Here is a 25,885-nt window from a genome sequence, read left to right on the forward strand (position 1 = left end):
AATGAGATGAAAATGTAAAAGAAATATACATTTTAGTCTCGCGCTTTTCAAATCTGAACTGGGTATATATATATAAGTTATAAAATGTATATGGCGATTAAGCTACACTGAATATTCCGCGTTTCATCCACTCTAGAATTCTTCAGGCTAGAGTGGATGAAACGCGGAATATTCAGTGTAGCTTAATTGCCATATACATTTTATAACTTACTAACTAGCTCTACCTACGTATTGAGCACTTTTGAAGTAAATACTTAAAGTTTACGCATAAATCTATACTTTCGTATATAAATTTATGTGAGTAAATTAAGTAGTTTTTATATATCTGAGGTTATTGTTTTCCAGAGGTCAAGTAACCAATTAAGTTTAACGAGGCTAATACAAGAGTGCTCAATATTGAATTAGACCAGGGTATACTCTTTAACCATAAGAAAAAATTTAACACCAATTGTTAACTGGGAAATCCTGAAAAAAAAAGCCAGAAGTTGTCAATCAGTTAAGTCCCCTTGTTTCCTTAAATAAAAAAAAAACTCTTTATCACTAAATTTAAAGATAAGAATAAACTACTAAATAAAAAAAAAACAAGAAACCTCAATTTTAAGCATTACAAATCACACCTCCTTAGTCACTAACATACTCCTTCCCCTTAGGCCCCTATCAAACATGCCTTTAAGACTACACATACTAAGATCCCACAAAAATGTACCTTTTCACTTGAATCTCCACAAAACTAAATGTTGACTAATTTCATTACTACACTATCTTTGTCAGCACCACTCTGGAAAATCATTCCATATAACTATACCCATTACTTCCAAGCAATTTCTCTACATACTCCAAATATTTCCTTTAATTCATCCACTGAAATTTTAGCACTTGGCGCAAGTATGTTATATCCCATATCAAGTCTCCCTCAAGCTTTTTAATGATGTTTACTCTTAATAGAAATATACGACAATATGTGTTGCACTGATGTCCTTGCCTCAACTCTTATACTGTAGAAATACTATCACCTTTCATACAACTTAACCCAAACAAATAAAACAGAATTAATAATCAGCCTAAACTTGAACTTTAATTCTAATCATTTGTTCTAATTGAAATCAATAGTTTTCTCTACTATATTAAAGCACTCTTAACTTTTAAATTGCCAACTTTAAACTCTGACTAGTTCCAGCCCCTCACAACCACCAAGGACATAAATTTAAACAGTAATATAATAAACTTAAAGACTAACTCTGAAATATTTTTTATTTGAATCTACTCCAAATGAATAAAAAAACGTGTTCACATATACATACATACACACACATTATATATATATATATATATATATATATATATATATATATATATATACATACACACATGGATACCTTCAGATCAATTATCTTGACTTATTTCATCTTTTGCCGTTCACACCCTATCTTCTATTTTTTTTTTAAATCCATTATTCTTTACATTTTGATTTTTACTTCAAACACGTTCTTCCCACTATGGTTACCATTATTAATCAATATAATTATTAAAAATTATCATTATCAATTATAAATATCAAAGTCACCAACATTTTTATCCCCCATTACCTTCTATTTTTAATTATCATCATCACAATTGGAGTAGACGATTATATCTAAGCATGGAGATAAATTAATTATATACATTGAGATATTATTATTATTATTGCTATACAACTTTCAAAGCTTTGCATAGTAAATAAGTAAAAAAGCTGAGATGGGAGTAAGAGTGGGGTGAGTAGATGGAGATGGGGGGGCGAATAGGAAGGAGAAAAACATGCCTTAGAATCACCACCAATAAATTATTTATGGTTTACCCCTTTTTATTAGTGTTGGGACGATTCCTAATTTTTATACGATTCCGATTCCAGGAAAATATTGATTAACGATTCCGATACCAAGTACGATTCCGATTCCTAGGGAATTATTGTTTTGAAATATACTAGGTAGTTTTATACTTATGGTCGGTAGTTCCCAAATATGTTCCCTAACTTTGGAAGAGATATTTTATGTCTACACCGTCGTGTTTTGATTTAAATAAAATTATTATATAGTAAACTAAACGGAAAAATTAGCAAAATTTATTTTAGAGAAAATTTATTTTACTTAATTGGAATACAGAAAAAAAAAAACAAAGAAAATAGAATTTATCCTTCAGAGCAAAAACAAATAAAATAGAATTTATATAACAGAACAAAAACAAGAAAATTAGAGAATAAATTAACACGATTCATTATTTTGGTCCTCATAATTTACAGATTTAATGAATTAAACAAAAAAAAATATAGCGGAAGAGAAAGAAAATATATACTAATTAAATATAAAAAAGATAAATATTTAATTTAATAATTTATAAATGAACGTGCGTAATGAAAAAAACAATATACCACGTGACATGGCGCTGTAGATACAAAATAACCATTCCAAAGTTAACGACCATATTTGAGAAATACCATTAATTGAAAGTTTTTGTGTTTTATACCAAAAGGTAGGTATAGCGAAAAGTTACAAGTAAAGGAATTTCAAAAACGATTTTTTGTTTGGCTATTGATAGTTGTATTTGTGATGGCAGTTCTTCAGACTTCCATAATTCACAAAGAGTAGTTAACACCTATTGTTTTTTCTTACTTTTCATTACTTTTACACGTTGTTTCTAACATGAAGAATAAGTTTAGCCAAACTAATTTTGAAATAGAGTATATCAAAGGAACACATATAAAAATGATACCACTATAAAAACAAATGAAATACTAGAAAAAATTGAGCAAAAATAGTTCCCAAAATTACAGAAAAAGATAAAACAAAACAAAAAATGGTGAAGTTTGTTGAGTGAAATGAATTATTGAAAGAAAATTAATTGAACTAATAGAAATGTTAAATAAAAAAAATGTCACATTTCAATATTTTTTTAATAATTAAATTCTCAGGGTTGTCGAAATTAAAAATTAAGTGATTTTTTTTTTAATTAGACTTATTTCGAAGCTTGTTACCTTGAAAAATACATTTTAAACCCTGTTTTTTTTTTTATAAATAAATTGAAAAAAAAAAAAAACGCAATTAAAAAAATTTAATTGATAATTGAAACTTTAAAAACATTAAACATGAAAAATTACTTATCTCACAAATCAACATCCAATAAAGTAGATCCAGTCTTCATACAGGAATTCGGTTATAATAAATATATCTTTCCCAAACTTAAAAATTAAATCTTTTTTTTTTTTTTTGAAAAAGAGTGCTTTAAAATCGCCGGGGAATGCTGCCTAAAATTTTAAAGAAGTAAATTTTAGGAGTTTAGTGCCTTTCAAAGACGGTTATCATAATTTATTATCATCCTTTTTCCTTTTTTCCTCCCCCACACCTTCCCATGTGGTTCAGTAGTTAACCAGTGCTCCTGTTGCTGTCAGTCAGCTATCTTTACCTAAGTTTTAATTTCTAGTTAAAAGAATTTTTCATGAATAGAATCAGCATTTTTTAAAATTATTTTTTTAGTTGTATATATTGTATTTACTCTTTGAAGTTAAGGAAGGTTAAAAAAATTGGTGACTTAGGCAAAAAAAAAGACACTGCGATTTCGACCCTCACTAATAAAACTGCTCCGAGTGACTAGTTGGTAATTTTTTGTTCCTTTTCTTTTTTATTTTGCTCCTCCAATTCATTTGGATGCTTCATAGTTAAATGTTTTAACATGTTGGTTGTGGTCATGTTAGATGGTTTTGTTCCTCGCGATATTTTAATTTGACAGACTTTGCAAATGGCTTTCAACTCATCTTCAACTTCAAAAAGTTTCCAGGCAAGACTTTTTTTGGACTTTGAGGCCATATTAAAAAATTCAGTTTATCTGTAAAAACAAATTTACTATTAAATTTTGTTTTAAAGCTAGTCACTTATTTGGATAATTAATTGATAATAATCTGCTAAAAAAGACAAAAAGAAAAAAATATAAAGGGATGGAGCTGTACCAACCAGTAGTTAACAAAAAAAAAAAAAAAACTTATAGAATTTAATTTTTGAAACCAATGTATAAAAGTTTACATAATGAAATGCAAGTATGCATTTCTTTGGAATTTTTTTTTTTGGTTGACTGTGTTCAATTCACACATGGTTGATGCGGTTCAATATTGCTAAACTATAAGTCTTAAGTAAAATTCTATTTATAAATACTTTTTAAAATGAAATTATTTAATTAATCGTAAATATTATTTAGACATAAAAATTAATTGATTACAACACCTTTTAAAAAATATATATTAATTTCTTTTTCGTTCGGCAAAAAACTGCGTCAAACACTTTTTTTTTAATTTTCAATTTAAAATTCTAGAAAAAAAGATTATATTATTCTGCTTTTAATATAATCAAATTCAGGGTTTTATCTTTCTGGAGAAAAAAAATTTAAAAAATGGATTTTATTTCAATGAAATTAAAAAAAAAAAACAACTTGGCTGAATTGAATTAATTACCCTTAAATTAAGGAAGGGGTTATTTAATAACTTTAGGTTTGGAAGAGATAGGTATGGGGTCGGTTTTTTTGAAACTTCAAAAGAAGCCGACTACTGTCCAAATTTTGCGAAATAATACAACGTGATCAATTTCATTTTAGAGATATTTCTTTCAAAAGCCTTCTTTTAAAAAAAGAAAAAAAAGTATATTGTTCTATTAAACCTTTTACTGTTTAAATAATTTGACTTTGCTCGTTTTAAGAAAATATAAGTTGAAAAAGCATTTTCATTCACTATTAGAAGATTTGTCAGTAAAAAAAACAGTCGCCAAAAAGATAAGCGTTTTTTTTTTATTTTTACTCGCAATGTAGAGCCCTGCATACTTCTTTTCAAGTTAACTCTTTTGTAGTTTTGATCACAATAGATCTGAATGAATGAACCTTGTAAGGTAGGGGGCACTAAGCATTGCCCTGTTAATAATGAATTTGTTTGGTTTCTTTTTATAACATGCTACATTTCTCTCTTGCAGTTAGAAATATCATGAATTTTTTTTTCTTTTTTTCAACATCAGACTAAAAGAATCGTAATGAAGGAATCGGAAAATTAAGGTATTTTTTAACGATGCGATTCCAATACCTCCCAAAATACACGATTCTTACGATTAACGATTCCGATTAATCGTCCCACCACTACTTTTTATTCTTTCTTTTTTTTTCTCCATTGCATCTTTTCCTTTTCTTCCTTATCTCTTAACCTCTTCACTGGTGTGTGTGCAGGAATGATAGTGGTGGGGCGTAGATATACAAGAGGGCAATGTAAGTCTTACATTTTCTGACCACATAAAAATTTTAGTCAAATTAAAAGCATTTTACCTCAATTAAATCTGAAACCCCTTTTAACATAGATATTTCAAATCCACATTCCCCTACTGTTTGAACCTAGACACACTAGTATGTTTAAGATTTAGGGCAGCCATCATGCACACAAATACTATTCTTTCTAGTCTTCCATTATCCTTAACTCCCCGTCCTTTTCCATTCATTTCTATATCTAAACACTGACTCAAATCCGCACGTCTATTGGGTCTTATTTACATAAACCAAATTTTATTTTTCACAACATTTGATGGAACCTCCTGATATTAACTCCGTGACGAGGAAGACCTGATATTTTCATTACAAACTTTGCTTTTGCATAAGCTGTATCCCCTGAAGAGGTCTCTAATTACTGGTAACTAGCTGACAGAAACATGTTCATAACTGTGTAGCAACACATTACTACTTATGTAAAAACAAATAAAGAGTATATATATACATATATATATATATATATATATATATATATTTAAAAGTGTGTGTGTGTGAACGAACACTTCTCAACATACATACTCAATTTTTTATCTACAGACTTGAAATTTCGTAAAAAGGGTATTCAGACACGTGAAAAACTTTTTAATCAGTTTTCATCTGAAAAAGGGCTGCTAAGGGCTTAAAATTAAAAAATTGCTACGTGGGTGGGGGGGTCATTGAATTTTTATGTGTTTTGCAACTGCTTCACAAATGTGCATGCATGAATTGTTCACATGACAGATTACTTATATTAAGAATAAGTACATTTTAAAACACTTTTTAAAGATCGTGTCAAGCTGGCCTAATGGTTATCGTACTTGGCTCACTATATTTAGGTTTTGGTTTCAATCTCTCAGAAGAGAATTGTTTAGAAAAAATGTAATATTTGCATGCACATCATAGTTTCTTTCATTTTTGTTAAAAGGAATTTAACGTTACATCTAATACCTATGATATTTCTGTTTATATAATAATTCTGCATTAGTTAGAATATATTTATGCATATTTCACAACCAGGCAGCCTGTTTGTTAACTGAAATTTTGAAATATTTTCAAATTACAGATTGTACTGTTAAAATTAAAGTTCATAAAAATATTAGTATCAAAAATTTATAAGACAATCCCAATCAAATATAAAAAGCTGAATATATGAGATAGAGCAATAGTATAAATGAAAATTTTGAGTTAAATTCAATAAATTAAAATTTATGAGAAATTAATTCAATAAGGAATACATAATTTAAAATTTTTTCCTTAATCCATGTATTTTCAACAAATGGTTCATCTTAAAGGAAATGTCTTTAGCCAAATAAAGTTTATAAGTAATCATAAATTTTGCTGTTCTGCACATAGATTAAAAAAGTAATATATATATATATATATATATATATATATATATATATATATATATATATCCGTCCGTTCAAGTTTCTTGGGACACTAGAGAAATACTAAAGATAGTGTTATACTATCAAAACATTGACCAAAGAATCAGTCACATTTCATATCTTTAGTCCTGTGGGCTAAGTTTCTAGTGTTTTTATGAAACCAAAAATATCACTGGAAGATCAAACTAATGTATAGTCACAATATATATATATATATATATATATATATATATGAGAGAGAGAGATGAAAAAAAAAAAAACAATTAAATTTTACTAATCTATATACACACACACACACACACACACTAGCAAGTCGCCCAGCATTGCCCAGTCGTAAAGTATGACTAAATATATTTTGATTAATGCAGATTTCGTATTTATTATATTATATTAGACCCAATATATAGTAATGATTTAAAAATTGTAAAAAAATTTGTTCACCACCAGCAGGAATTGAAACCAAAATGTTTAGCTTACAATTTACTTTTTCTTTTAATGTTAATGCCTGAGTTATGAAGACATGTTTGCTGCAAGGATAAAAATAACATGAGCCAATAGCTATTACGTTACACATGCATATTTGCAATGCTGTTTGACTTTCACTTGGCAAATTCCATTTATTTAATTTTCACACTTTTGCATAGATTTTCCCCCGGTTAAAATCCAAATATAAAGTTTTGCATGGGCTTGAGTACCCTATATATTAAGTTTCATGTCTGTAGACCAAAAACTGACAGAAATTTGATGGGCAAAATTTTTAAACAAATATATATATATATATATACACATACATAAATATAGAAAGATGTTTGTGCTTACTATAACCTTTTTATGCTAATATTACGCAAGTATAAATCATGTAGAATATCTGCATGAATATAATTACATGTAATAGTTAAGTAAAGATGATCATTCCCTAAGAAAACAAAAAAATTAATAGGGAATTAATTAAAATGAACATTTAAAAGAGTATGCAAATAAGCCAGATCTTTTGCAGATGAATGCAATTCCACGACCCGTATATAACAAAGTTGTATTTTCTTTTTAAATAAATAGAAAGGGTTTTTAGTCACGTGCAAGCGACTCTATAAGTCACTCCGTCGGTCTGTCCATAAGACTTTTGTGCTTGGCCTTTTTGGTTAAGATCAAAGGTCTGTTGTTAATAGATGCTGTTCTTAGCTTTTTAAGCTTTTCTTGGCCTTTTGGCCAAGATCGAAGTGTTTTTCTCCCCCCCCCCCCCGCCCTCGACACAAATGAATTATTGTACCATTCATTTGTTATCTTTTGTTTTTACACATCAATAAAAAATGTTTTAAAAATTGGGAATTAAGTAGATCGTCCTCCAGAATGAAAGGGTGAATGCGGTATTATGGTGGAAGAAGATACTAGCTGAGAAAAACTTTTGATTTTGTTTAGTTCTGGAGTGACAAGGATGACCAACAACCCCCACAATCCCCCCTTTTGAGTTGGCCATGTGCCTAAGTTTTTTGTTCATTGTTGAATTTCACTGTATTTTTAACATGAATAAAGGATTTAATATCTCAGTGTAGTATCTTACTACATGCTGTAGTTATGTTTGTAACTTTGTGATATAAAGTGGGGGATCACTTTTCTGTATTGATTTAATGTAAAATGATCACCCACTTTACAACCAGTCAGTCTCAAAGCCATTCAAGTCATTCTCCAGATCATTCAAGTTGCTTTTGAAGGATTCCAGTTATTTTTTAAGCATTCAAGTCATTCTTAAGGTCATTCAAGTCATTCTTAAAGTCATTCTAAGTCATTTACTTTTTATTTATTTAAGTCATTTCAGCCCATTTTTCGGTCATTTTAGTTTATTTTTAAGAATTTCATGTCAATCCTACATTCACGCATTCATTCATTACACGAGAGCACGCGACTAATGGCTATCGGCCTTGTTAATATGAATATTAATACAAAAATTATAGGAGTGTATATATATATATATATATATATATATATTTAAATAAGGGAGTAGTCACCAACAATGTGTATTTTTTAACATTATTTTATTATTCCGTGTCTTGGTTTTTCATTGAGAATTATGTTTGGATCATTGTAATAATGTTTTTAAGTCATTGTAATCGTTTTTACGCGCGTTTCAGACGTTCTGTGATGCGTCCTCGTCAGAAATTATTTTCAAATTTGAAAATTTCTTAACCCATTTTATATAAATATATATATATATATATAAAAACTCAATGTGTGTGTCCTATAGAAAGAAAGGTTAGAGAATCTACATAACATCTAAAAGTGTATTCTTATGTAAAATTAACTGAAGATAATGGAAGAGTTCTTGAATCTCAAAGTGCATTCCTAAGAGGACTATTAAGCAGATTCTGTCATAGGGTAGAGTCTTTCGGACATAATTTGGAAAGAAGACAATAATTTCAACTATATTCCTTTCGGAAACAACTCAGCATTTTCTTTGAAAATTATTTGAGATTTCTTAAACTTCTTTGTAATAAGGAGGGGAAGGATGGAAAAAACACTTGGAACTGGGGGCCTTTGGTAGTGCTCTGCAAGCATTCTTAATCTAATTTGGGTGGTTTCAGTAGTGCTTTAAATGGCATCAATAAATATAAAATTACAGTCTTATAATTAACTAGCAGATACCTGTGGAAATTCCACGGTGGACTCTTTCATATGTAAATATTGATGTTGGCATTCTGTGGATGTTCAGTGTAAATGGGACAGCCTGATATTATTGTATCTCTTGTTAAAACTGCAAAAGTATTCATCTAAGCTAGTAAGGGGCACCCGGCATAGCCCGGTCGTAAAATATATTTTTAATTCTTGCAGATTTTGTATATATTATTATAGAGTTAATGTTCTATCAATTTTTATATATCATAAAGTTGTGATTTAAAAAATATATCCATATGACTTGGGTGCATCAGCTTCAATCAAAACTGAAACCAAAACTTATGAAGTCTTAGTAAAATTATTTTTTATAAGAAATGGGAGGTCATAACAATTAAACAGTCACTCAAAAATAGTAATAGATCCAAAAGTTACGAAAATACATCAAGTAGAAAATTATTTATAATTAAAAGTAATTTTTACGGAAGATTCAGAGAATTGCATTTTCATTATATGTGAACATGTTGAAGATTGTGAATACAACAGGACACATCTTCCTTTTCACCACTTAAATGGTTGATGGGTTTCAAACCATAACGATAGACTTTTTTACTAAAAAATTTTCTGAATTTTCATAATTTTTTAATATATTACTATTTTCGACATGACAATTAAGTATGTAATATTGTTTTTACTTAAAACCACATTAAAAAATTCATTTGTCGACTATCTTAACAAGCACCAAGTTTCCTTGTTTTTTTTTTTCTTTATATTATTGCATAGTGGTACCCTGCCTTGCTCGAAAGTCGGTGCTCAATAACCTTGATAGAGCAGGTGTGTGCAATGATAAGCTAGTACATTTCGTATGTGCTTGATGGAGAAGGGAAGGACAAGGAACTTAGTGTTGCCCGGAATACATTAAAATAAATGTAGGTTTCATTATATTATTAAGGGGAGGAGGGAAGATAAACTCGGCACTGATTGGGAATAAATTACAACAAAGATTTCGTTATATTTTTTAGGAAGGAGGTGGGATAGAAACTGTTTTGCCGGGAGAACAATAACTTTAGAACTGAAAACTCAAGTGAATGAGTGAATGACTTACATTATTATCATTTTTCAATACATTGAAACAAGAGAAAGGAAAGGGCTAAGCAGAAGTGAAAGAGGGGTGGAAAAGAAACATGGAAAAAAAACAAACAGGAAAGGTAAAAGAGATAAAGATAGAAAGATGGATTTAGAGAGGTATAAAGATAGGAGTTTTAATATAAAAGATGTCACACACACTTTTTAATCTATTTTTTCTATGGCCCGGGCAACGCTAGTATATACATACAGGAATATTTAACCTCTAAGTATACAAAACATTAAGTTTGACTTTGAAATATGAAAAGCAAGTTTAGCTTAGAATAAAAAATAAATAAATAAACACAAACAAACAAACAAAAAAAAAAATAGGCTAGTTTTTGTTTAACATTGATACCCACCTCTCAGTTCATTTATCTATTGTTCTTATGAAATGCACCTCCTCCCACCTACCCAATAAGGATTTTTTTAGATTAAACCAGACATCCCTGAGAAGTTTGTTTTTCTATCGGTCAGAAAAAAAAAAAAAAAAAAAACAGAAAAAGTCCGATTCTCTTACAACGTTTTATTTTTTTTTAAGTAACATAATTAAATCCTTGTTATTCTACAAGACCGAAATGATTTAAATAGACTTTTTTAATAACTTTATTTTTACAGAGATCGCTCCAGACAAGGTATAAAGCCACGTGATGTAAGGATCTTAAATAAATAAATAATATATATTCCCCCAAACCTCTGGCCTTGATGGAGGGGAGGCTAAAACTTGCTGCTATGGTTGCAAAGGGGAGACTTTATTCCAAATACTTTTCATATGTTATATCTCCCCTCTTGAAAACAGTGTACGATTATGAATATCTCCAGTATTAAATAATCCTTACATACTGTGAAATTTACTTTATGTATGAAAACCAGAGGGGAGATATAACATGTGAGAAATATTTGGAATCAAGTCTCCCCTTGCTGTTATTTCAGATCATTTTAAATCATAGTAGCAAAATTTTAATCTTCACTTCATTGAGGCCAAAGCTTTTGGGGAAATATCAGATATTTTGTAATCAATATGCAAAACTAAGAAAACAAATGACTATGACTGAAACATTTTATGGCTATAAAAAAGTGCCAAAAATAGGCTCTGGATGATGGATGATCCCCATAATGTGGTATATATATATATATTATATATTAGTGACCTAGCAAGACCACAGAAGAGACAACAAAGCAAAACAAACCCTTAGCATTAGTAAAATTCATCCCAAAGAAGCAAAACTAAAGCTGGCTTGCCATGAAACTATACATACAAATGTAGGAATATTTTATTGGTTTATAGGTTTGGTTCTATGGGACGAAACTACATAAACATTTGCAGGTTTTTTGAAGATTCTAATACTATTCTTTGGTTACAATTTTATGACAATTGGTAAAAAGAACCTATATTTTCAAACCAATAAAATTTGCCTACATTTGTATGTGTGTATATATATATATATATATATATATATATATATATATATATATATATATGTTTTGAGAAAAATAGAAAAACCGAATGAAATTATTAAAATAATCAACGTTTCGTCCCTATTTCAGAGGACATCTTTAGGGGATATTGAAGTAAAAATGCAAGAAAAGAAAAAGTCATAGACCATACGAAAAAGAGAACAGTTTTTGAATCCTACCCATGTCGGGAAGTTACGCACACATGTTTGTCCTTCCCGACATGGGTAGGATTCAAAAACTGTTCTCTTTTTCGTATGGTCTATGACTTTTTCTTTTCTTGCATTTTTACTTCAACATCCTGAAGATGTCCTCTGAAATAGAGACGAAACGTTGATTTTAATAATTTCATTCGGTTTTTCTATTTTTCTCAAAACACAACGTCAACCACCGCTGGTATTTTTATTTTTTTTATACATATATACACATATATTTATAATTACATTAAAAAAAAAAAAAAAAAAAAAAAAATGTATATATGTATAAATATTTTTAACCTTTACATATTTAATTTTAAATAAATATGAATGTAAATATTACAAAATACTAATCATAGTGGGGGTGATGAGTAGTTAAATAGATTAATCCTAAATCTTATAAATACAAGACTGGGAAATTAAAAAATATATCCATTTTAAAATTTGGAAACTGATGAATCACATAGGTAAGAAATTCATTTTTATAGCATGAAAAGCTTAGATAATGCAATTAAGAATAGGAAATTAGATTAAATATTTGTAACATGTCTTCTTCCTAAGATTAAGGGAGGTGGTGTTTGATCAACACTGCTGGGGAGCCATGATGTAATATGCTGTTTTGGTTTTAAATCCCCGAAACAGTGTTTCACAGTAAACAACTGATGATCCCTTAAAAAAATAAATTATTAGTGCTATGGTAAATTCTAGAGCCATCTGATGCAGTGATTGCAGGTGATTGAATGACTTACTGACTAGATGGTTTTCTTACGAATGATAAAAAATTATATTTTTTTTGTATAGTTTTAAAGGTTAAAAACTTCAAAGACACGCGCGTGTGTGTGTGTGTGTGTGTGTGTGTGTGTGTGTGTGTGTGTGTGTGTGTGTGTGTGTCCGTCCTGGCAAGCCAACTTTAGTTTTGCTGCTTTGGGATCAATTTTGCTTACGTTTTTTTTTTTTTTTTTGGTTGTCTCCCCTGTGGCCTTGCCAGGCTACTAATTATATATACACACTTTAAAATCAAAAAGCAACTAACAATAAGTGTTATATGGATAGATTTAGACCCAGAAAACAGCAATTCTTCCTTTGTCAGAAACATTGCTCATGGAATGTGAGGACTAAACGACAAAAGAGAAGTGAGAATTACGAGGTTGCCATGATACACATTTAATTCTCTTTATTATGAATACAATTTTTCTATTGATTCTCATCAACTTTTGAGATATCTTTCATTTTACTTTATGCATGAAATGATTTGCATTTTACAGATCTTGACATAAAATAATTCCAACTACAAATGTAAAAAAAAAAAAAAAGAAAAGTTTTATTAGGTATCACAAACCAGCCTAGAGTGTTCAAAAAATAAATAAAGTAAATAAAATAAATATTTTAAATGGGAAAATCTTGTGAAATTTTATTTCAACTTGTGATAACTCCCTTAGTTATTTGGATAAAAATTTGGATGTAAAACAAAATTTAGTCTTTATCTTTATAGATGCATACATTTTTTTTTTGTCTTGTGTCATTGATAGTTTTTTATGTTATTTCAGGTTAAATTACTATTTTTATTGAGAAACCATTAATTTATGTTGATGCTTTAACTTAATGCACACCATACACCTATAAACAGTCCCATCCTAAAGAAAGAGAGCTACTTATCAATATGGTAGGTTTGATACAGGGGTTTAAATTGGTTTCACACACACACAAAAAAAAAAAGGGGGGGGGGTCTTAACTAGAATTCCCCCGTATTAAAAAACAAAAATCTGTATGATGTACGTACCCATCACAAAACGGAAATATATTCCAAAAAATCATGTAAATTGATCAAGTAGTTTTATTTTTAAATGATTAATGGGAATTCGTAGGCATTAAAACAAATTTTACAAGTTTGAATAAATTGATAAGTTGTCTCCTCTTGCTTTTTAGATTGTTTTCAAAATGGTGGACAAGACGGCCGTTCTTCAGTTACCCCTAAAATTTTATTTTTTTTTTAAATTAAAAATAAAACTACTTAATCAATTTATGTGATATTTGGGATATGTTTTCCTTTCATTATGGATCTTATAGCATACATATTTTTTTTATTTGTTTGTTTTTTTATAGGGGGAATTCTGGACAAGACCCCCACTCCCCAAAGAAAATTAAAGTTGAAAACTTGTAAATTTTTTGTCCTATTATAAAATAGTGTTTCAATTCGTTTCTACTCTGTCCAGATCAGAGTTGTTTTTATTGCTTTACTATTGTAACGGAGCCGTTGACACTGGAGGTTAGCAGAAGCAGCAGCCATATGCAAATGACCAGCTTGATTGCACAATGTGACGTCACAGCAGAGATTAAAAGGACACTCATGTGTTCAGAAAAGCACATTTAAAGACATGTGGATGATGTCACAGGCAAGACAAAAAGTCACATGGCCGGAGAAGGAAAGATCAACTGTTTAAATATTTAGAAAAGTGCATTGCTGAAAAAAAATGAGTCCAGTTTATTCCTTTCTTCTGTTTCCTTGGGACAGAGTCTACCACGTGTTGGGTGTGTTAAAATGTAATGACACCATTAAAAAAAAAAAAAAAAAAAAAAAAAAAAAAAAAAAAAAAAAACTAGCTTTATCTCTACTGTCCTAGGAATTACATTTAGGATTTTGTCCTATATAGTGTTCCTGTTTGTTTTTACTTATTCAAGATCAGAGTTGTTTTTATTAATTTACTATTGTAACAGAACTGCTGACTTTGAATTTTTGCAATATGATGCCCAATGTGTTAGCTGTTGAAATGAATCTTATGAGCAATGAAAGTTGGATATCCGTGTCATCTTTGTAGGGTTTTTTCAAAAGGTAGCAGAATTTTGCCCAATGTTTAGGTTTGTTTAATCTAATAATTATTGTTTCTAATATGATTCATTTTCATTTATCAAAAGACTAGCAGGGCTACCCGGCATTGCCTGGACCATATGAAAAAAAAAAAAAAAAAAAAAAAAAAAGAAGAGAAAAAAAGAAAAAGAAAATGAAGTTGCATTTGTACCCTTCTCTCACTGGCCTACTCTCTCTCCTCCATTGACATGAACCCGCTGGACTACTTCGTTTGGTCATAAGTCAAGAACATCACCAACATGACCTCCCACAACACCAAAGCCAAGCTCCTGTCGCTGCTTGTGGAAAAGACATTCTCTCAGTTCTGGACCCATATCGAGGCGGTGATTGAGGATGAAGGCCACTACACTGAATAGATGTCAGCTCTACTACATAAAGTTACCTGAATTGATTTTTTCAGTAAAAATTTTTAAATAAAACTTTAGTGTTGTTTCCTTTTATTGTTCCAGCCTGTAAATTAGGAAATTACCCTGAAAGATAGATATATAACAAGTTGTTTGAGAATAATAGTGAAACCAATTACATTCTAAATAATCAATAAACTTTAAACTACTAAGTTACAAATTTGTGACAGTTGGGTGTGAAAAGCTGACATCTGTGTCAAAATCAACAAATTGTGTCAAAGTCTTTTCTTTTCAGCCAAGCAGAAGTTTAGTAACAATGTAGAGAAGTATAATAATAAGCACCCATGGTTGCCACATGCTCATTGGCATGCGAACCTGGAACCTTTCTGATACAAAAATAATACAAATATGCAAATTTAGGCACTATTGGGAGTCAGAGGTGGCAGTATAAAAAGACTGATTTCTTTTTTGTTTGACAGGATTACTTCATTTTTTAATGTTGCTTCGTTTGCGCGTGAGTTTATTGTTGGTTTGAGAGAAAAAGAAGGGTTGCTGTTGTTTAGGTGAAAAAGCGAACGTTTTGTTGTAGGAGAGAGAAAGAACACAATATAACTTGACTGTCAAATTTTGTCTGTTTTGTTTTTGTGACTGAAATGGGAATTAATTTCCTAAAAGCATTGTTCGGTCACAAAAAATTAAAGAATCTTTCAAGGAGACAGCATTGATTAAATACATTTTTTTTTTTTTTTTTCAAACAGCTACCAACTTCTGAGGTAGGAAGTTGAATTAGAAATTATTATAGAAACTGTTTTCTTTTTTCTCAAAACAAAATCTACACCATAATGTGTCAGCATACTATCGATATTCCCTCCCAAAGTGTTAGGAAGTGATTCAAAAGAGAGGAAAAATTATGACAAAAAAGCATAAGTGAGATTAGTAGAATAACAATGGGAGAGGAGGAGTCACCAAGGCACACAAAAGTGATCAAAACAGACAGTTTAGGAGTTGGGGTGAATTTTGCGACAGTTAACAATAGTTTATAGTTTACAGACGGTTTTAGTTAAGGATAGTTTTTCAGTTTGCAACAGTTGACAACAGGCAGGTTGCGGATTGGACCAGATTGAGAGAGCTTTAGGTCAAGATGAACAGACATCAACCAATAACGAAGAGGCCTTGTAACGTGGTAGTAGCATTCTAACACGGATCCAACATTTCGACATCATATACGAAAGTCTCACAAAGAAAAAAAGTTTGACACAAGTTTTTTTTTTAGCTCAAAGAAAAAGCATTTATTACAAATCATTTTCACACCAAGCTGCTTGACATGTATTTTCCAAGCCAGTGACAATATACTCGCCCAAAAATCTTGTTAAAAGTTTGAAAGATAAACAAGTACTGCATCTTATTTAAAAGTTCCTGTCCTGCTGCCATGTGGTTAAAAAATACTCTGCCATGTTGACACATGTTTTTTCTCCTCTCGCATCAACGCATGCTTTGTTACTCCCCTCTCTCCTTACTCAACTGTGACGTCACCTCGTGCCATGGCTTGGTCATTTGCGTACTACTAAATGCCACTGCTGCTGCTACATATGCTGTCACCTCCGACTGTCAGTAGCTTGCTACAGCCCTGACAAACAACTAAGATGTTGACGTTAGCATCTAGAGCATCTATTTTTTTTTAAAAACTGCCCAGTTGACGGTGAAAGAATGAATGTTTTTGGCCAATTTTTTGGATATTATTTAGCTTGGAGACTGAGCTTTCGAACGATATCAATTTTGTCAGTGTTGGTCACGTGTGTCACAAGTTTTAGCAAGACATACAAACATACATACACAAAGACAGACGTTTGAGTGTTATATAATAGTTTATATAATATAATTTATATAATACTAGCGAGGGTACACAGCGTTGCCCGAGTGTTTGTAGTTGTAGGTGTGTGTGTGTTGGGGAGGGGGGGTAAGATAAAAACAAAACTGTTTAAATATTGAAAAACGAACAAAAACAAAAAACACAGTGAAAAAGTTTTGGGAGGGAGGTAGGCTCGAACCCGAAGCCTTGAGGTTAATAATCTGATGACATAGCATGACGCCATGAAGGCAGGGACTTTAGAAGAGTTGAAAATAAGTGTTTAAAAACCTAGGTCAAATATCACGCCGTAGCAGTAGCAAAGAAAACGAATTCACAGCGCGAATTTTGTAAAACACTTTTTAAAGATCATGTCAAGCTGAAATAAAAGATATTTACAACATCGTTTCGTAAATCTTAGATATTATCATCTCAGTAGCATATAAAAAGTTATAAGAATGAGCAAGCAACCCAAGAACCAACCTGGAAAAAGCCTTTGCCGGACAATGGATGTGTAATGAGAGTTTTAAAGATGACTTCAATTGAAAATTAAATCTGAACAATATAGGGAAATACAAGCGAGATGAAAGTTCTATTTTTTTTGTTTGTCTAAAATAAAATTAATCCAAGCAGATGACACTGTAGGGTGTCAGGAACTTTGTCAGCAAACTTCCCACAAGAGATCTTTTGCATTCAAACATTAAGATTAAAGAGTTGGTTTTGAAAGCCATGGAGAAAAAGACTCATTCTTTCAGATAGTCTTATTTATATACTAGCAAGCTGCACAACATTGACCATTCGTAAAATATACATAAATATTTTAATTAATGCAGAATTCTTATTTATTATAAGTAGAAATGCCGCAGATATTAAACGTAATGTTAAATTCCTTTAAAAATAAAAAATGAAGTAAAAAAAAAAAAAAAAAAAAAAAAAAAAAAAAAAAAAAAAATGGAAAGAAACCGAGATGTGCATGCAAGGATTGTTTTTCCTAAACAGTTCACTTCTTGTAAGTAGGAAAAAAAAAACAAAAAAAAAAAACAACCATACTCGAGCTGAAATCGAAACCAAAACCTAAAGACAGTGAACCATTAGGCCAGCTTGACATGATCTTTAAAAAGTGTTTTCAAACTTACTTATTCTTGACATAAGTAATCTGTTATGTGAATGATTCATGCATGCGCAACAGTTGAATATAAAAACCGACGACCCCCCCCTCCACATACTAAGTTTTCAATTTTGACCTCTTAGCAGCTCTTTTTTTTTCAGATGAAAACCGATTAAAAAGTTTTCCACATGTCTGAATACCAAATATACCAAATTTCAAGTGTAGATCAAAAATTTGTTGATTATATCGGTTGAGAAGTGCCCTCACACATACACATTCTCACTTTTATAGATATATAGATTTGTGAGACTTTTGAGCTCAGGTCAGTTGTAGTGCAAACAACTGGAGATAAAATCATGTTACACTACAAAACAAAATCCGAGTATTCGTATAAGGTGATGCAACAAAAAATCGTGATGAAGCCCTAAATAGACAGTATCTCTGGCAGACATCTCTACAACTTGCAGCAAAACCCTGGCTCCTGCATCCAAAACCAAGGTAATCCAGGCATGGCTGTTCAACAAGGTTCCTCATCACTGGTCACTTAACATTAAGTGCTGAGACATTATGTCGAACAAAGATGGTGGTAATAAATCAAATCGGTGAAGAATCAATGCAGTCACGATTTTGAGTGTTGAGTAATTCTTAATAACAAAGATGGCGGCAAAGAATCAATGCAGTTACGATTCAATCGTTTAAAGACAGAGGTTGACAGCGAACTGAATTGTATCCAAAATTTGATATTTTTATAATAAATTTGAAGGCTTCTGGTTGGTTGATTGTCCTAACCGTAAATTAGGAGTAAGATCGTCGAAATCATTGGGGTCATATCCTCATTATAAATCAAAAACATTTTAACACTAGATTTGCAGTTGTTTTATGTATCCAACTGTAATGCCCCCTGACTTCTAGAGTGTGATTGAGACAAAGACCAACAAACACACCCACATTCTGTGAGGGCTGACGTCATGGAGGTGTTCGACGTTATAGACAAGGACATGGTTTTGAGACACATTTTGGGCCCGGCTTGAGATGGTTGCTAGCTACATTTAAAAATAATGTAATTTGTAACTAACTGTTGCTAAATAAACTGTTGGATCTCTGCAGATACAGCTTTTTTTGGTTATTACCTATTTCATTTTCTTGGTGTCAAGTGTCAGATTTTGCTGCAACATCACATATACATGCTTGTCACATCTTTAAAAATTTACATCAATAAATTTGAATAATATAAAAGGAAAGAGTATTTTTGGTTATGCAAGAAGTGCATTTTAATGTCTTGTGAACGTGTAGCGCAAAGGATAAAGTACTAAGTTAAATTCAGTTCTGATTTACACTCTTCTGGATGTTGAAGGTTCAGGGCTGGCGATACTAAGAATATAATTGCAAATTACTTAAGACTTTTACCCGATCATGGCTGGTGTAATGAGAGCATAGATCTCATGACCTCAGAGGAAAATTATATCTGGACAGAATAAAAAAAAACAAAAAAGCCTCAATTTTTAATTAACCAATCACTGCATATCACAGTCGATCCTGGGGTTAAACAGGACATCTGTTTCTCCTCAAAGCAGTTTAATCTCTTGCAAGACATTTTCTGTTAGGTCAACTAGGATGAGATGGCCATCAAAATCAACACTCACTGGCTTAATCATCTGCACTTCTGATGAGATTGTGCTGATTGGCCACTAGATGGCCAATGTGCAGCAGTGTTGAATACAAATTGACAGCTGCTATCAGACTCCAGATCAAATCAAGCAAGATAACTACATCTACCTTGGCCAGAAACTGACCAAATAATGGTCAGAAGATGTGCAGAACAACGGTCAGCAACAAGACATTGAACAAATTACCTTGGCTTCAAAGTCAACAGAGTACAAACCATTTTTGAAATAGCCTTTTTCCTGATGACTGAGAAACACTTGATGTCCTGTGCAGTCCTAGTAGGTCCACTTTCCCCAGGCCATTGCCTCCCATCTTGCAAGTGAAGTAAATTTATTGCTTACCGCCTGAGGTGTCCCAACTAGATAATGCCAACAGGGCTGTTTAGGCAATTTATAATAGGCCAGAGCATTCCTCCTTTAGGGGCACTGGCTTGACTCTCCTCCATCTTCAGACCTTGTGTCACATCTTCCTATGGTGGGAAGGAAGTAAATAACACCTATTCAACAGGAGCGTGTTGCTGGTCAAGCTCTATAGATCAGAGGTTAACTTGATTATCCTAACCACCGAGTAGAAGTTATTCAACCGAGCATGCTATCAGAGTCACATGGTCATCATCCAATGAGCTGACTGGAGCAGTAACCAGGATGGTAAATAGGATTAATTTGGCAGACAAGTTAAAGAAAAGGTGGGTCAGCCGCCTTGCCTGAAGGATGGACGACCAATGGACAAGCACCTGCTTAACTGATTGACAAGCTACAACTGAATGGGGCTGGAGTGATCAGTTCATTGTGATCTGCAGGAGTCATTGATGATAGATCGAACAATAAAGACAAAGCATTTTTTTTTTAGGAATCACAACTTATCAATGATAAAAACTATTCGAGGACAAGGTTTAATGAGATAGATTGATAGCTGAAAAATGAATATTTTGAGAGGATTGAAAATAATGAATAGTTGTTTAGTTGTTCTGTTTTACGGCATATTTTATTTTAGTTGTCTTGTTTTACGGCATATCAACCCTTTCTGGATTATTTAATGCTGAATCTGGTAATTTTGGAAAAAAGTTTTTATGCTCCAAGCTCTTTATATATTCAAGGTGTTTAGTTTGGAAAATAATGAATGGAACGAATAAAATTTGATGACCCAATGATGGTTTATAATGAGTGTTTAGTGATATTAGATTTGAAGATGACCATGTTGTAACACTCAGTGAAAGCTTTACAAGGAGGAATCAGAGATTGGAGCACATTTATTTTATTCATTACACAGACACCAATACATTTTCAGTTTTTTTTTTTATTTATTTATTTTACTGCTTTTGTCAAAAAAAAAAAAAGGATCATTCAATAATAAGAATAAATTGTTATTAATTGTTAATACTCAGACAAAAAATACTGTGAAATGACACCAGGTGTGTTTGGATTTCACAGGTGGTTGTTGGTGGGCTGAAAATATTAAAGGAAAAGAAAGTTTTCATCTGTTCAAACGTTGATTTTAATTCTTGGGTCAAGTGTACAAGAAAAACTCTTGACACCGTTTTGGCGAGAATGGAAAAAAAAAAACAGTCTAAATAAAATAAATAAAATTTGACTTAATTTTCACAGAAAACAGTTGCAGAAATAACGGTACTTATGCAGAATATACGGACCGTGCTGAAATAATAACGGCCGCTTATGTAGATTGGTTTTGTGAAACCAACGCATTTCAGGTGAAAACATTAAATATTTAGGTGTCATGTCAAAACTAATATAAATTCAAAAAAATTGATAGAGTAGAAAAATAATTGCAAGTAAAAATAAAAGTTATCGAATTATCGAGTTTTATCGTACGTTTTAATATGGAAGAGTTGTGCAACCAATTCAGTATGACAAACTAACTTAGCTCCCTTGATTTAAATTAAGGGTCTGTTATTTGTAAACAGAACGTAATTGTGTCTGATTTTTTTTGTAAGAAATGCATCTAACACATTTTCTACTAGATCATTTTTCGTAATTTTTTGGAATTTATACTAATTTTGACATGACACGCAAGTACGTAATGTTTTCACCTGAAATGCGTTGGTTTAAAAGATCACCAATCTACACAAGGACCTAACGTTAGAAACCCATTCTTAACCGGGTGTAATTCTGTAATTTCATTTAATTTAATAAACACTAAAAATTGAATTAAACTTTAAAAATCATAGCATGATCCGTATTCTGCACAAGTACCAAAACAATGACTCCCTTGACTTTTTGGCTAGGAATAAAATGTATGTTTTAAAGCTGCACTTATTCTGTCCTCAGTCAGTGAAGAAGAATTCCTTCAAAACCGAGGCTATTTAAATTTTTGTTCTAATCCAGAGTGTCTTTTTTTTTTTTTTTTGAAAGCTGGATTTTTCGGGTTTGTATTACAATGCACAGAGGTACAAAAAAAGTGGTCAAAATAACAAATACATAACAAATAAATGTTATCAAAGGCAAGATAAGTTACTTTTCTACCTAACCGGATAAGTTTTTAGTGTTTTTATTTAATGTAACATGTTTATTCAGTTCGAAAAACAAGTAATGTTGAACGCTGCTGGAGAAGAAGGAAAGATGGTTGCGATGTCTTTGCAGACTCGATAATCACTTCAAAAAAATAAATAAATAAAATAAAACAAACAATAAATATCATGGTAACATTTATGAGTGGGTTTCTAGAAGTAATTAAAAACACCAAAAATTTACTGAGTTAGGTAGAAAAGTAACTTATCTTGCCTTTGGTAACATTTATTTGTTATATATTTGTTTTGTTTTTTTGGCAACTTTTTCAATACACAGAGGTATGAAAAAGTTGCCAAAAAAACAAAACAAATATAAGTAAGTGAGACATGGAAAATCGTAATTAAAAATTGACTAATTAAAAGTCCCTTACCCTATGACTTTTAATTAGTCAATTTTTAATTATGATTTTCCATGTCTCACTGACTTTAGCAAATAGGATGTACACCATTATAGCTATCTGCTAATATTTTCTCCTCTGAAGAGATGGTAGACATCGAAACCCTATAGGATAAGGAGATAAAATTTTTAATGTATTCTTTGTCTTACTTAGAAAAATAAAAATCTTTGATATGAAACTCAAACTTTTCACTTCAAAAATTTTTTAAATTCATTCAATCACTAAAACTCGATGAATATATACATATATATGAATAGGTATGTGCAAAATAGCTATAAATTATTCATTGTGCGAAGTCAGAATCTCTCGCTTTTGGGGGCTAATTAAGCTAATTTTTGTACTAACAAGGTGGGTTTTTTATTATTTAATTCAATATTTTAGGACTTTACTGTCTTTGAAATAATCCAGAAAAATAATGTCTATATTTCAAGGGATTTTTACAATGAATTTATTTAACTTCAAAATTTAGCTGAATTTGTCAGTTTCCGAAAGTCGCCGTGAAAACTTTTCATTATAACTTTTTTTTTTCACGTGTAAAAATAAAATTTTTTTTCCCTTTTTGGAAATTAACTTTAGGCTTTAATCTTTCAAATACAATAAAAAAAGTAGTCGGAAACTTACAAAAAAAATTATGATAAACCGGCTTTTAAAACTGTCCCACTATCTTTTTTTTCGCCATTAATGCAAATGCACGTACCATAAATTATAAATGTTTAATAGATACACATTTTATAAACAATTTTAATTTGACTGTTTATGTTCTACGGCATATCAACCACTATGGGCTATCTAAAAATCAAACCCAGCCTACATACGTCGTGTCGTGTGCGTATATATATATATATATATATATATATATATATATATATATATGGTCAATGTGATGGTCTGGTTGTCCCACTGAAAGAATTGCTTTTTAGGGATATTACCCCCAACCTCCCCACGTTAAGAACGGCTTTCGGAATAATCACCCCAACCTCCCCATGTTAAGAACGGCTTTCGGGATAAACACCCTTTGCAGGTAAGTTTTCAGTGGGACAACCAGACTATATATATATATATATATATATATATATATATATACACACACACACACACCAAGTGCTGTTGCTGTGAATGAAGTCATTAAAACGAAGAAAACTATACACTTAAAAAAAGGATGCGTCAAAAGTTCAATAATGTCAGTTCTTAAAAAACAAAACAAAACAAAAACATTTATACCGGAATATCCGGGTATATTTTTTCCTTTTCTTCACTCAGTTTTTTTTCTTCTCGTTTCTTCTTTTTTTTTTTTCGGTATTAAATTTCTTAGTAATAATCTGGACATTTTTTTTTTTTTTTTTTTTTTGTAGATTTTCAAGTTAAATTCATTTCTGGTACTAATGCACTTACCAATCCGCGCTATGTTTTAAATCGTATTTCCAAGTTTAAAGTTTTATATGCTTTTTATTCAATTGTAAGGTTAAAGTATAAAATAGGTACAAAACACCCTCCCCATGTTAAGAATGGCTTTAAAATAATAACATTATTATTTCAGCACGGATCAATAAGTGCATTTAGTACTTTTTTTTATTTATTTTTTTTTTTTACGGTGTCTTTTGTTTATTAAATTATTAGGTGAAAGTACAGAATAGTTCAGAAGCACCGCGTGGCGCGTCCCCTCTCTTATTACGAACGGCTTTCTAAATAATAAAATTATTTCAGCACAATTTGTAAACTGCACAGGTACCAAATTCAATTTTTCACGGTGTCTTTTGCGGTACTAGTGCAAGTGCACTTATTGATCCGTGCTGAAATAACGTTATTATTTAAAAACCATTCTTAACATGGGGAGGGTGTTTTGTACCTATTCTATACCTTACAATTGAATTAAAAAAAAAAACATATAAAACTTTAATTAATTTAATTAATGGAAATAGGATTTAAAAAATAGCGCGGATCAGTAAGTGCACTAGCACCTCTTTTGTTTATTAAATTGTTAGGTGAAAGTACAAAATAGGTAACAAAGCTCCACCCTATCCTATGTTAAAAACGGCTTTCTAAATACTAAAATTTAGATTTCAGCACGGTTCATAAACTGCACAAGTACTAAAGATTTCAAAATAATTTATATTTTTGAGGGGGCGGCGGCATCTACTCTTCGATCATGTAGGTTTTTAAGAGTTACATGGGATTAAAATCGATTAATTAACTGTTAAATTTAACAGAAATTTAATGAAATAATAAATAAACTTATTAAAACCCCAAATTTAACACCATTAAAATAATTTATCCATTTTTGTTTAAGTAAAAACAAAAAACTCGACCATTTTTACTGAACCCGACCAAAGCAACAAGAATACATCAAAATCGTTTCTCTCTCTTTTTTTTTTTTATTGTAATGACTTACGACCATTAAACAACGGAAAATATAATTAAACGATTAATTATTAACTAATCTCACCTGTTTTTGGACGTCGGCATCGCTTAAAGACATCTTTGCGGTTGTTATTGGAAAAAAAGTTGCGAGAATACGAAGGAGACAGACGACAAAATAGAAAGAGTATTATTTTCTCGTGATCAACTTTGACCTTCACCTCCGCAGAACAGAGGATGACGGGAGAAATGTCGATACAGTCGTTTTTAAATTCTAAATACGTTTTTTTTTTATTATTATTATTTAATATAAAATAGTTTTATCATTTAACAATAATTAATAATATTTACAGCTTATCAATTAAAACAATGTATTTTATTTTTAGTATAAACTGCCCAAAACAAGACATGATATTATTTCAAGGGAGATAAGTCTGCCTTCCTTAGCTACCTTTAAAAAAAAAAAAAAAAAAACATTCGTATTTTTCTATCCAGCGAGAACACTCTCCCATTATGATGACAAATATGATCCAACCCTTTCAATAAATTATATATATATATATATATATATATATATATATATATATATATATATATATATATATATATATATATATATATATTGTTTATCTGTCTGAGGCAACAAAAGAAAGTGTCTGAAAAACCGTTTCTACCAAACTCCTCTCCCAAATTTTGCGTCTACAAAATT

At 30.8% G+C, this 25,885-nt stretch overlaps 1 protein-coding gene across 1 annotated transcript in view; it reads right to left on the reverse strand.

Annotated features, from left to right (window-relative positions):
* The window catches only part of LOC145263117 (V-type proton ATPase subunit E-like), a 57,852-nt gene extending 32,422 nt beyond the window's left edge, over positions 1-25,430 (reverse strand). The window contains exon 1 of the mRNA XM_080120060.1: positions 25,265-25,430. Within this exon, the coding sequence (XP_079976186.1) occupies positions 25,265-25,297 (33 nt within the window). The 5' untranslated portion in view covers positions 25,298-25,430. The remainder of the gene's footprint in view (positions 1-25,264) is intronic.
* Positions 25,431-25,885: the final 455 nt, after the last annotated feature.

This window comes from Euprymna scolopes, chromosome 38 (assembly GCF_053919585.1).
Source record: "Euprymna scolopes isolate OS-2025 chromosome 38, ASM5391958v1, whole genome shotgun sequence".
NCBI lineage: Eukaryota > Metazoa > Mollusca > Cephalopoda > Sepiida > Sepiolidae > Euprymna > Euprymna scolopes.